This window comes from Phalacrocorax aristotelis, chromosome 19 (genome assembly GCF_949628215.1).
Source record: "Phalacrocorax aristotelis chromosome 19, bGulAri2.1, whole genome shotgun sequence".
NCBI lineage: Eukaryota > Metazoa > Chordata > Aves > Suliformes > Phalacrocoracidae > Phalacrocorax > Phalacrocorax aristotelis.
The window spans coordinates 2,151,685-2,165,643 of NC_134294.1; the positions used below are offsets into that span (position 1 = coordinate 2,151,685).

Below are 13,959 nucleotides of genomic sequence, written 5' to 3' on the forward strand. Positions count from 1 at the left end.
TGGCAGCTGGAAGATCCTCAGTTTTAGGGGTCCCAAACTATCCCCAGCCCCCCAAATGACAGCCCTAGGGAAAGGGAAAGGCACACACCCCCCCTCCCAGATCCAAACGCACAAGCAGCTTTTGCCCAAGAATTAACACACACAAGCATTAACCAGGAGTTCGGTATTTATTTTATAGGATTTTTTTTTTTCCTCGTAACCAGAGAACGACTGTAACCCGTTTTCATCGACAAGCTCCCACACGCCCTTTGCGCAGAGAAGCCAGCGATGGGGCGAGTGACGAAGGATGAACCGCTGCGGCGGGGCGGCACGGCCAGGGACGGACGGACAGACACAGGCTGGGAGGCCGGAGCAGTGTACGGGGGAGCCGCGGAGCGGAGCTGGAAGGGGTCGGTGAGGTTGGTTTTGGCACTAAAAAAGGAAAATGGAGATAATCTGCTGGAACTGGGAGGAGTGCGAACGCTTGTGGCTCTCGCTGCGGGTGTTTCTCGGTGCCCCCGCTAAAGTGGATTAGATTTCCGAAGCCTTTGATGGTCCGAAATCCACCGCCAGTAAGCGCGTGTACCATTTGGTCTGCTTGCAAATACCCAGGACGGACTTCCAGCCACAGAGGAAATCAATTTATGTCCCGACTCCAGAGCAAGCTTGGGAGCTGGTTCATCCTTCGTCCTTTCCTCACCAGAGATCAAATAGCATCATCAGTTGAGTCTTTTTCTTTAAAAGAAGCTAATATACAGAATAGAAAGCACAATATTTACAACAGTACGGTAAACAGGTTCATTTCCACACTGATCAGTAGTCTGTTTTAATGTGTATAAAAGAAATTCTGACATGACCCAAGAGGAACTGACAAGAAGTGACACAGCATGGGGAAAGAGTCATCAATACCCTCCACTTAAACGCGTTAAATAATAAATAATCATTTTTGGCAGAACTTCGCTACATACACTTTAGCCGCAGGTAAGGTGTTTTAAGGACTGAGTTGCACGTCTCTCTTGGTGAAACCACGTCCCACAAGAAGCGTGTCTAGTGACCAAGCTTTTAAATCATCCTCAATACTAATAAAAAAAATTAATTTTAGGATTTCAGATGAAATCTGTGCGGGGATTGTCAGTCTGGGCAGCCCACAAACAGCGGGGTTTTGTGGCACAGCGGCGCTGGAGTGTTCTGCCATGGAAATGACACAGGTTTGAAGCCACCCCAGGGTTTGTTTTAAGCATTAACATCATCATTTCCTCCAAAGACGGAGCCAGCCAGACCTATGAGCACCACCTTTGCTTACAGAAGCGCTGCAGTGTGGAGTGCCTCGAATTAGGAGGGATTTGTGATTTCTAGAAGCATCAAATACCCACTTCTTAAACACAATTTGTTGCTTCTTCAAAAGAGAAGCTTTGAAAGGCTCCCGCAAGTGCGGAAGGGTCTTAAGACGCTGAACTGCACACAAAAACAGACAAAAAGAGAAATAATCACGTGTTTCTACACTGCTCTGCCGAAGACTTGGGTTCAAGCCCACAGTGCTCCCCTCTCCGGGAACGGGTTGGCCAGGGATTGAGTTAAGGATTTGGCGGGTAGTGTTCCTAGTGCACCTCTAAAACCAGCATGAGTAACACCAGGATACGATGTGTTGCCATGAGTGGCCATTTCTTTTCTCATTTAACTCTGACAGAAGTTACATTCTACTAAAAGCTTAAAAATCAAGCATTTGAGTGACTTAACACTGAAGGCAAACATTTTTAGAAGCCGTGTGTTCCCCTGCAACCAAGTCCTGGACCAGTGGAAAAGAATAAAAACCCAGAAGTCCTGAAACAACATGTGGAAAATCCTCGTCTGTGTATTAATACACCATGGAAGCACTATCGTTCCTGAACTTTGCTGTGCTAAACCGTGCTTTAAACATTCAGTTCTAAAATGAAGCACACAAACGTGAAACACAGAGACTTCCCAGTATTGCGATTCCCTTCCTCACGCGCTCCAACACAAACCTCCTTCCGCTTTTTTCCAGAGCCAAGGGAAACATGAGGAAGTAGCTGCTTCCGTGAGCCCGCAGCGCTGTGGCAGGGCTGTGAGCACCCACCGATCGCCGTGGCTTTTCCTCAGCCAACCTTGGACCAACCTGTGGTTTTGCTGGCTGGACGGGTTATGCAAGAAAAAAAAACAACCACCAAACCAAAACCCCCTCTCATATTAGCAGCTTTAAGATCTCTGTTCAGGCACAATTCTGATCCATTATTTTGTTTCATCAAGTTAATTCCAATTTATACCGGTGTAGACAAACACGATATATCTTCCAACTACAAATCCACTTTGGAGCGGATTTTACGACTACTGTGCTGCAATAACTCCCGGTGTTTAGGGGAGCAAAGGAGGCCCTCGCCCTCTCCAGCAGAAGCCTCGCAGTCAGGGGAAGAACAAAAGCCACCAGGGGACACAGCACGAATTCTGGAGCTGCAGAAGGGCTGTGGACCTGGCTTGCTCTCCCCGAGGACGCGATGGGCGAGTGCCTCACGGCCGCACCTGTTAGACTGTTTCCACATTGTCACTTGAAACCGTTTGAGAATTTGGAGTCCCACCAGAGCAAAAGATACTTTACAAGGGAATAATTGCGTTTGCTAACAGAATCCTGTTTGCACTTTAAAAACCTCTAATAAAAATAGAATATATACTGTGTTTTTTTATAAATAGATTACACGTTTAGCTTAGATGAGTTTCGTTACATTTCCCCCCCGAGACACTTTTTTAAAGACTCTTGTTTTTTCATTGTGTGAACTAATACGATAATTACTAAGTCTTTGAAAAAAAGTGTTTGTACCACATTATTCTTTGGACATTTTTGAACATGCATCCACAAAAGCAAGTGCCGTTTGTTGACTGAAAACATTTTTTGTACAAACCCATTTTAGGAATTTGATCTATTATTACACTGCTAACAAGCAAAAATATTTGCTTCCTTGAAACCCCCTTTTAAAAAATGAGGAAGAATGAGGAGGATTTTCTGATTGTAAGTCTAAAAAAGTGTCAATATGACACCGCCTTAAGAATAGAAAACAAAAAATAAAGTATTTACAGCTTTACAAAGGAAAAAGAAAGAGGTCATCAAAATCATTTCCAGCATTTTCACCATTTTTTTTCTGGCAAGCTTTTGATCTGGTTTCTACAGAGTGGTTAAACACAAGCAGAACAGGACCACTGTCAGCCCCATCAGCAGCATCGCTTGAAACTCAACCGAAGACCTCCTAGGGAAACTAGCGAAGATCAACCCTCGTAACTCCTGAAAGGTCGATCCACCGAGTCCGATACAGGCTAAATGAAAATAAAACCCCAGTCCCAAGTATGAAAACACCTTTTCTTCTTTAAAAATGGATTACATATGGTTATAAGAAACAGACACCAACCACCACGGTAACTTACCGTCATACACATCACCACCGTACACGTTATTTCTATACCCTCTACTATAGACCCACACCCCTTACACTTACCAACGAATGCAACCCTATTACAGATGCTCCTCGTTAATTATGGCTATGAGATAAACTAGGTTACAGCTAGCGTGTTTCGACAGCTGAATTTCTGCTTCCTCACTTGGCTCTCACTGTCAAACTGAGGATATTCCTTCCTACCCTCAACATGCCAGCTACGAGTTTCAAGAACACTCAGCCTTTTTCCTACTAGGACACTGAGTTTTAAAAACAAAAAACAAACAACAAAACCCAGCAGCTCAGCCGGACGGCTGTTTAAATTGCTCAGTTTCTCCAGTACCAAAGAGCGTTCCATAACGGAGGAGAGCTGAATGCCAGCCTCCGACGAGGCTGATTCACTGTGCAAGTAGATTGCTTAACAATGCCTCCACCAAAGTCACTAAAGCATTACAGACATTCAGCTTTGGCAGATGGTTTCTCATCCTTGTGAGAAACCTCATATTAGCAGCTGAAGTTCATACAGGCTTGAAAACCTTAAGAGTACTTTATTGAAAACATGCAGTCCCAGCCCCCTCAAAAAAATATCGCACCTCTTGCCCCCACCCACCCACCCCACCTTGCAGCCCGAGCGAACATGGCATTTACCGCTTTGGCCACCTAAGAAATAACAGGAATGAGCACTTTGGAATAAGGTTTCTTTTCCAGAGAAAAGTTATTACATCTACACGATCAAGCAGGCTTTGAAAAAGCCCCTAACTCACACCACAGGAACCAAGAAGTTGCTAGCTACTCTACAAATAACTGCTCTGAGTATTTCAATCAGTAAGGAAACCACAAGAATATCCTTGGATCTGTTTTCTTGGACAGAAGCCACTGATTGTGGATCGCTGCCTCCACACTGTGGATCTAGATGGATCGTCCCAGTACTCCTCCCCACTCTGGAAAACACACGGAGCCCACTTGATTGACGTGGCCTAGAAGCACCGTCGCGTCCAAGCAGGAGACAGACCTGAACAGCGATGGAGCTCCAGGCAGCAACACAGGAGACTCCAACAGAGGCCGTGACTGGACCCAGTTAGTGCGAGCAGGAGCCCCCCGAGGTCCTGCCCCTCTGCGTGGCTGCGCAAGCCGGAGAGCCATTTCTGCCCAGGAACACGCCGTTTGCTGAGACACTTGTGCTCGGTTTGGCTGATCTATACTGGCTCTATGCTTACAATGCAACCCTGCTGATTTCAGATCAATACGTAAGAGAGGCTTGGAAACAATACTCAGGAAGCTAAAAAGATTGGCCAGCTTATCTTTATATAACACTGAGAGGGTGCTTAAATCAGGCATTTCCCTGTCCAGTCCTAGCACTGCTCCTATATAGCAGTTTCTAAGCTTCCTGGCAGGAAAAAACCAGACATTTGGTATTTACTCCACATCTTGCAACTGCTAGTTAACTACACAGTTACCTTTAGGCAGTATTAACTACACTTTCAATCTTGGTCTAAAAAAACAAAGAATTATTGGCTGAGGTTTATACCCTGTTTTTACCTGGCTGAGGTGCTACAATTCCTACTAACAACCATGAACAGCTTGATGACGCCAGAGCTTCCTCAAATACCACCAAGTGATCTGACTTTTGATACTGCTTTCTCCTGTGTAAAAATACAGAAAGATTGACAAAGCCTAGGTCTTCTCACTTTCTCACAGAGAAAGCACATGGCTGTTCTTCCCTAATTCTAGGGCAGCAGTAGTTTGGCATTCATTTTACTACGCCCTAAAAAGGATTACAGTATTTTCTGATGTTCGGCTTTTCTGAAGAACAGTGGTCTGGAACTCTCCCAATGTCATGTCTCAAGCCTACATCTATACCACCACATGTCAGTTTATCCCGATGCTTCAACTATCCCACTCTAAACATCATGAAAGCAGCATAAAAATGGAGTGATCTCCCTGTCAGCAAAGTAACATCTGCAAACGCTATGGTTTAAAAAAAAAAAATCCTGAAAAAAGAAAACACAAACCAACATGGGAACTGAAGGGCTGATTCCCCTCTTAATCCAATCACTGGAAACAAAGGCATTGTAATACGACATTCCTCCTCAAAAGAAGCTCTACAGATAACTAACATGTGCAAATGTGTTTTTATAGCTTTCCTTTCCCCAAGAGATAACTGTAGCCCAGCAGGGACCAAACATTCCATATAAATAAGGCGAGCTTTTTTTTTTTTTTTTTTTTTGCATAGTAGTTTATCAGTGATAGTCCCACCCCACTGACCCCTCCTTCCTCCGCCCGCTTTGCCACCGAGCTGAGACCCGCTTCTTCAGATTCTGGAGTCTAGCAGAAAGCTTGTACAAATCTCAAAGGCTCCTTCACCCAAAAAGATGAAATGAAGAAATTCCTTTTGATATTGTATAACTGCTTAATCCTAAAAGCAGTCTTCTAAACCCGCTATTATTTTTAAATGTTTACAGCTCAATTTGGAGTCATTCTTTTTTTTGTGCCAGACATTGGTAATTGTACCATAATTGCCTTGGGTTCGCTTCTCATTTTGCCAATCAGTGCAGGAGTTCAATAAAACCATGAGCTTATTGAAATACCCAGAGCCTTTGCAGCACCATTCTCTGCTGCTACCAGATTTTTTTTTTTTAAATATTATTTTTTATAAAAACACCTGCTATTAATATTCCACTGGAGCTCAAAGTGGCTCAGCTTGGGGCAAAGGCACAATTAAAACACCATGTTTTCTCACAGGACTCTGCATTTATGATTTGTATAACAATAGAAATTTACAGCACCAATCCTTGGGTGGGGTGGGGATGTGTGTAGGAATGAGTCCTTAGAAACCCTGTGCAAGGGCTTACAAGTCTTTCCCCCCCCCCAGTGTACTGTTTTTAAATCTTTTCTTGTATCTTCCCTTTCACTGGAATGCTCCAACTCCGTATCAGCTGACCATGGGCTCCACATCCGTCTCTCTGTCCAACTCGTCCTGAATTTCATCTGTGTTTCCTGAGTCGCTGCTGGCTACAGAGCTGGGAGATGGAGAATTTCTGCAGAAGAATTCAGAGAAAGTTTAGACAAAAAATTAAGTGTCAATGACAGAAGGAAAAGAAAAAGCAACCTTTAAAGAAAATGGTCACTTTCCCTTCCCAAAACAATTTAACATGTCCTTTATTAACATTAAACTTTGGGTTTACAGTAAGTATCAGCAGTAAACTTCAGTATCTCATGTGCTGCCACCCCACCCCTGCCATCTCCTGTACAAAGGCTGCCCTAGGTTTACGGACTGGGAAGTGGAAACTAAGTCCAATGAACATGCTACAGAGACCCCCGTCATCCATAATATATATGGCCTTGAAAACTCAAAAGAAGATGATAGATTTTTATTTTTTTTTTTAAGCCAGGACACATACTTGGGGCGAGCAAGAGGCAAGAAAAATCCCGCTAGTATAGGGTTCTTAACACATAAGAAGATTAAAACACAAGTTCTTCATACAAGTCTATAGTCAAAATTTTATTTGGGGGGGTGGCTTGTTTAAGAGTTCTAGGTCTATGACACTGCGACTAAGCATCCGACCAGGTTAGAAAAGAGGTAAGTCCATTTGTACAGTCCTGTGGTGACACTCCTGCTTTTACCAAGAGGTGTCGAATCCTTAAACGTGTTGCTGTGTGTAGGAACCTATACACTGTTACGGGGTTCCTGTTCAGACTGATACCTGAACCTGAACAAAATAAGATTATCTAAAGGACAAAGCTTTAGGACAAAATGATACTATTGCCTTTAGACAACTTGGCAGGAAACAAGAGCAAAATAAATTCTTGAAGCACCCCAGGCAGAATGGTAATATCTTATTACCTGTCAGCTGAGCCTTTGATAAGCCTACGACAGGTTTCCATTTGTACATCCAGGCCCCTTTTCATACTACACATTTCCATATATTCATGAAGGTGGCGATTCATGTCACTCTTGGCTGTGGCCAATTCCAGCTGTAAGAAATAAGAGAAAATAATCAGCCTAAGGTGAGCTGCTAGCAGCTTCTCCCAGCTTCACTCAATTTGACATACTGGTGGGGATGCTAAACCTGCCCAGAGCCAATCCGGAACATCTGCACAATATATGCTTAACCTCAGTGTCATACTGCCAGTGCATTCATCAGCTTATGAAGTGTATTCTAATCAGAGCTCCACACTGTTCTGAAACAGCCCTCAACTTTTTTTTAATGCTGCTTGGCATCTTGTTTGTCAACAAGCAGTAATTAATGAAAGCATATTCTAGGCAGGGCAAAGACTTTGAGAAGCTACAGCTGTTGTGTCTGGCAACCTCTGAGGCCGCATGTTGTAAAGCATTTCCCAGTGTGACGGTGGATATGCCAGTGGAAAAAGAGTAATCATGCATTTTTATTCTCTTTGTTCTGAAGGTTCTGTCTCCACCAGCTACAGATGCATGCTGCATAGAGAATGGTATTTAGAAAAAAAAATCACAAGGGTATGTCAATGGAAAACGCCTTTGCATTCTTCGATATATAAACGTTCCACCTTTCCTCTGTGGGTACACCGCACCAGAACACTGCGCGTGTTTTAATCTATTAGAAACAGTTCATATTGTCATGAACAACTTCCTTACCTCTATCTGCCCTATTGTTTCTTGGTATTCCTTGTCTCTCGTTTTAAAAAAAGACTCTGTTTCATGGATCAAGTTTCCCAGGTTTTCTTCCTGCAGGGGAAAGGAGAACACAAAGAATTGGCAAGAGACTAACAAGGAATTCAGTAGCAGACCAAAGATTTTCTTATTGAATTCACTCAGAAATGCAGGTTTTTATGCTCTACCATGCAAAGGTTTTTTAAAATACATTTTTACACAGGCAAGGAACAGTCTGCTTATTACGACTGGCACACCAGGAAACACATTTTTGCACCGTGAGCATGGCTCTGTACACACAAAGATGAAGTCTCTGACCAAGGAACCGGCAATTAAACACAGATACCCGATGCACGCCAGAGAACAGGATTTTCCTGAACCTTTCCTAGTCTGATCACGCTTAGATACACTGTAATTGCTCTCCAGCCATGCAATGATTTTTTCGTGCATTGACCGCACAACCACTTACAGCTTTCCACTGGAATTCTCGTTTTCCAGTTACTTCTTATTACTCTCAAGTCCTTTCAGCCTCCATTACCTCACGTGTATGCTCTGCACGCATTGTTTCCTATTGAAATTCTTCACTTAACTGCTAAAGCAAGCTCACTCCTGCTACGCTACTGATGAAAATATCACACGTAAGACACACGCTGTCCCAAAGGAAACATCCTGCCGGACAACAGCTCCCATGTCATCATTGGTTTGGATTGAAAGTCCAGCCTGGGCTACAAAACATATAGCACTATTTCAAGTGTCACAAAGAGGCTAAAACAATGCCATTGTTCTCTCTTTCACGTACCACCTACCTCCCTTTTCCAGAAAAAAGCCAACTATCATCAATTTAATGCAGCTGCATAGATGAGCATTAATTATGTTTCCATCCTTTGGCCACATCTGTGGCGGCTTTATCAGGATCATTCCTGGTATCAACGTCAGGCTAACCAGCCTATAGTTACAAGAATCATTCCGCTTATCCTTTTATATGCAGAAGCGCTTTAAGGAGGAAGGTCATAAAAGAAGGTGGCTAGGGCACCGCGTAAGAACTTGAAAGGAATAAAGCCACTGGAAGGAAGATTCAGGCATGTAAAGCACTATGTTAAAGACCAGGCACAGACGGAGCAGTCTTTATTCCGCATCTCCATCTACAAGACAAATCTACCCTTTCCTTGTATAATTTTCATTTAGAAGGATTTAAGCTTCTTAAAACCTTTAGAGTTTTCGCACAGAAGGTCTGAGTTCGGCAATATTCCTCTGATAGCTGTGCTTATACATGCACACATGGGTATATGCAAATAAATCTGTCACTAATTCCAGCACATGGCTACACATTATCACTCTGCCACTCTCCCTGCTCGGAAGACGGCATCTAGCTAAGTACGCTGCTTTCTGCAGTCCTAGCACTTCCGAGTAATCTCCGCAGCTTCAGAGTACGCCAGATGATACACAAATGGGAAGATGTAAATTAACAGACCCCTGGCAGTCAACACAAGACAATGTTCAAGAAACTGCTGCCTCAGCATCTTTACACTATGGCGATGATGGAAGAAGGCAGGATTATTTCTTACCTACTGCTGTTGTGCTACTCAGTAATGAAACAGAGTCACGTTTAAGACTACCCACACAAAGCCAGACCTTGCTGTTTCAGTCTCTCTCGAGGCCTCCTTAAAAAGGCTCAGGAGTCACTGAATGAGACAGCATACAGCCATTAGCTTATTTTCTGTGGGATCTTAAGGATTAAAAGCAAGCTGTTTATTATCCACCAATACCAGCAGGTTCCTATTGACTGGGAAGACAGAAGCACAAGATTCACAGGTTCAGAAGATCCCTGGGGCCTTACACAGTCCTGCAACCACAGCTTCTTTGTCTGTGATGGGCTGGATGTACTTTAACATCTTCTGCGGACCATAGAGGGTTTACTTCTCTCCCCCACTAGACTAACTATGCAATATCATCCCCCACGCTACATGTACTATTTTGACAATTAAAGCACGAATGATAATCTACAGAGAAGTGAGATGCTGTCTGGAAGATACAGGGCTTTAGATAATCTGTCACCCTAGGCAGTTGTTTGTGTGATACCCCTCTAGCAGCTACATGCATTGGATCTTTTGACACGCTCCTGATACTTTCAAATTCTCAGTTTGAAGAAGCAGAAAAAATGAAGTTTGGCAAATAAACAGATTGCACAGACTGAAAGCAACCACAGAGAGAAAGCACTAGGAAGATTTTAAATCACAGCAAGTTTGCACAGCAAACTAATCACCAGTCAAATATGCAAAGGCTCACGTTGCTAAAAAAGCAGCCGAGGGATGCAGTTTCTGCAGAGAATAGTTTGAGAAAACAAGAAAATAAACTCACCTCTCCTTGGAGGTCAATGGAAGGATTGCAGTTTGTGAAGTCTTCCCAAAGAAGCAATGTTTCCTCGTTCTCCTCCCACGTTAAACTATCACAGTCGTCATCAAAATCGAATGTCTCACGACTGTTAAGGTAACACAAAAAGCATTAGCGAAAAGTACTCCAGCCCCACTCCCTCAGTTCTTCAATTAATCTTCTAGAAAAAAGGGGCCATGAGAGCTGAATGAAGGAGACAACGCAGCAGCTGAAAATCCTCAGTTTTTACGCACAGGCTTCACCACTGTCCAAGTCCCTCGCTCCTGGGCTCTTTGCCACCCCAGAGCAGAATAAAAGATCCTTGTTAGCATTCCTGTTCAAGTCCTAGCTCTGTCCTCCAGATGGTGCTGCACATTAGTTTCCCCTGTTTGCAAAACCACAAGAATGTTTTAAACTATTCTTTTTATACATGGGAAAATAGGCCCAAACACAGTTTGAGGAATTTTACAAGAAACAGCCGCTAGAAGACTCCCTGCTGATTTTCATGTTGAAGCTCAGCCAACATTTTCCCTCCAGCACCTAAAATCATTGTTTTCGAAAGTAACAACTATGAAAAAACAGAACACCCAAATAATGTGCAGGTGAGCATAAATACTTACTGTTGACTTGAACAACGAAGATACTACACTACAGCCACTTCACGCTGAACAAACAGCGGCAAGAGTGGCCTTTAACACTGTTATTTGGTCAGGCCCCTTTAGGACTGTCAGTTGTGCAATAAAGGAAAGTTTCAGGAGGCACTTGAGTCCCTCTTGGTTTGAACAGCAGCAGAGCTAAACACTAGTAGCTGCTTCTTGTCTGTGTTAAGGAGGCCTGACAAAAATCTGAAATTGCTCCCAGAAGCAGCCTGCTAATTTCAGACTGATGCATTTTTGTTACTTTAGCTCACTTCCTCTCAAGCTGATAACATCTCAGCCCGGAAGCCGAGTCCAATACTGTCTTTAGGAGGCTGAAGAGCTTGGCAAAAGAGACAGGCTATTTGTCTATACTCAGCATAACTTTAAAAAAAAAAAATTAAAAAAAAAAACTTGGACATACATGACTGTGCCTTTTGCAATTCAACTTCTTCAAATCAGTTTCTTTTTGCAAGAGCTGCCCTTGGCAGAGAGCGCAAAGGCTCCCAGTCCTGACCGCTGCTTACCTCAGACATACACCCTGTTCAAAGCCGACTGCATTTTGACATTTTACTACTAGACACTTACAGATTAAGTTCAGTACAGATAAAACACAAGTTGCTTTTTTCCTGTTCATGAGGCAAGCTATTCAGCTGTTGGTAAGCTATTTTCTACTTCACAAAGCCCCCAAACCCAGACATCCTTAGAGATGTACCCTTTCCAACAAGCCATGAACATTGTTCTAGATTAACCAACTTGAATGTGTCAACAAGATTCCTACAGCACTTTGTGCTGTATGTAGTAGGACCGCGAGATAAGAATTTCATTAGCAGCACCAATAAAAACTGGGTATTGCAGGATGTGTTTAAGAACAAAACTAAAACCTAAATGCATTACCGACCTAGCTGCTAAATTTTAACCTCTTGCTTTTCTGGAAAATCTACATGCTATCAGCTGTGACCCTGAACTCTAGCAGTGGAGAAGTCGAGGCTGTATTTATTACACTGAATATTAACACGGGCCTAAAGACATCTAAAACCAAGAGTCCTAACAAAAGGAGTTTCCTACAACTTTTGCAAAAAACATGCCCTTCTATATGTGACATTCAGGCAGAACGACAGAAACACCCTGAAAACAGAACTTTTGGCAACAGCTGCCAACAGAAGAGAAGCTAGTGCTTCTTAGACAATTTCTTGTGTACTCCTACATATAAAACACTGTCCTGCATTGTGTGGGAAAGCACTGGGAATTCTTCCCTCTGCAGTCACTGCAGAAGTTGGCAGAAGACACCCGTATTCAAACGCTAGGGAAGTCAGACCTATGGTGCTTGCTGGGGCTTTTGCCTGCCAAAAGAAAACAGCAGAGACCCTCAAAGGTCTCACCAGGCTGTGGCCATCCCCATCATTTCTATAACAAGAGAACAGCAGGGCACATCGCCAACCGGCTTCCTGAACTGCTTTGTGTAGCACCAAGGTGCAGAGAGTCTCTTCTCAGCTGCTACAAGCTTCCTAATGCTCCAGTTTGCGGTACAGGTTCAGGCAAAGTAAGTTGCAATCCTTCCGGTTGGGGAGCCAGACTTTGCAGCAAGTCTTACAACACTGACGTTCTTGGAACCTGTTGTCCACTGCTAGAACTGATCTTCTGGACAGGTCCACCGCTACCATTACCTATAGCTCAACTAGAAACTCATGCAAAATCCTAGAGAAGTTTGTATCCCTTTCAAATAGAGCTTTCAGTGACGTTGCCAAATTCTGTCCAGCCCAAGCAGCAGAAATCTAGAGATCTAGAAACCTAATATTCAGCCAAACATACAGAATAGACTCGAGTTTTATACTTTTTGCTGCATGTTTCTTCTTTTACTACTGTTATAACAGCACAGAGTAGTAAAACTAGTTTTTATATTCTGTATAGTTCCTCCTACTTAAGCGAGGGACAAAATCAGCTAATTTTATTTGAACTCCCAGAAAACCTTTGAGTATGTACCATGCTGGCAGCTCAAGTGTTCTGGGACTAAGTCTACATTTCAGAATATGTTTTCCCCACATTGTCCATGATACTCACAGCTGATTAAACATACGCTTCATTTCATCTGTGATGTTCAAAGAACAGCTGACCTCATCGTCAGAGAACCTGCCGTTATCTCCGTCCTGTTCCGAGAGGTCATCATCAGATGTGAGCTTGCGTTCTTTCTTCTTGGAAGCCACCTTAATTGGAGAGAAGAGCAGTAACTAGAAGGTTCAACTGAGGTGCTGCACCATGAGGGGTGGAAATAAAGGAGAGGCATTAGGGTTTGAGTGAATATAACTGTTCATCAGTTCCCAGGCAATTCAGGGATTGCTCGTATTCAAGACGGGAATTGCATCTGTTAATGAGTGGTGAACACAGAGCACAAGGAAGCAGTTCAGAACGGCGAAGAGCAAAGCAAGCTGCAGGCTGCCAGCGCTCTACAGATGTTCATCTGTTCACTGGCACCAGTCTATGATCTACCAGAGAACATGCAGAGGTTAGAATGATACAGGGTAAAAGCATAAGCTGGCAGGAGTGCCCAGGCAGCAGGCTGAGAGCAATGACAGAACTCTCCCTCTCCTGCCACCACCACAGGCTGTTGCTCCCAGTGTTGAACCACCACGAAAGAGCAGACGGGAAGCCTTTCTAGATAGCCTTTATTTCAGGTCATTCCCACCCCACCAGCAGAGGCAGACTGCTTGTCTTCAGGTCGACAGAAGAAGGGTTAACTGAACCATGAAAATGCCTGGACAACCTCAAAGAAATGAAGTTCACAGACGTGCAGAGAGCTCAAGGAATACCCCTGCAAAGGGCGCAGAGGATCACTTCATCTGAGGACTGTGAATGTAAAAGATATTCACAGATGGTGCCACAGAGTCAAACACACAGTCCGCTCCCAACCTAG

The 13,959-nt window shown here is 43.5% G+C and overlaps 1 protein-coding gene across 1 annotated transcript in view; it reads right to left on the reverse strand.

Annotated features, from left to right (window-relative positions):
- Nucleotides 1-6,147: 6,147 nt before the first annotated feature.
- IFFO2 (intermediate filament family orphan 2) overlaps nt 6,148-13,959 on the reverse strand; it is a 36,957-nt gene continuing 29,145 nt past the window's right edge. The window contains exons 5-9 of the mRNA XM_075113663.1: nt 13,110-13,252; nt 10,402-10,522; nt 8,029-8,118; nt 7,261-7,391; nt 6,148-6,454 (exon numbers count right to left, since the gene is read on the reverse strand). Coding sequence (XP_074969764.1) covers nt 6,349-6,454; nt 7,261-7,391; nt 8,029-8,118; nt 10,402-10,522; nt 13,110-13,252 — 591 coding nt within the window. The 3' untranslated portion in view covers nt 6,148-6,348. The remainder of the gene's footprint in view (nt 6,455-7,260; nt 7,392-8,028; nt 8,119-10,401; nt 10,523-13,109; nt 13,253-13,959) is intronic.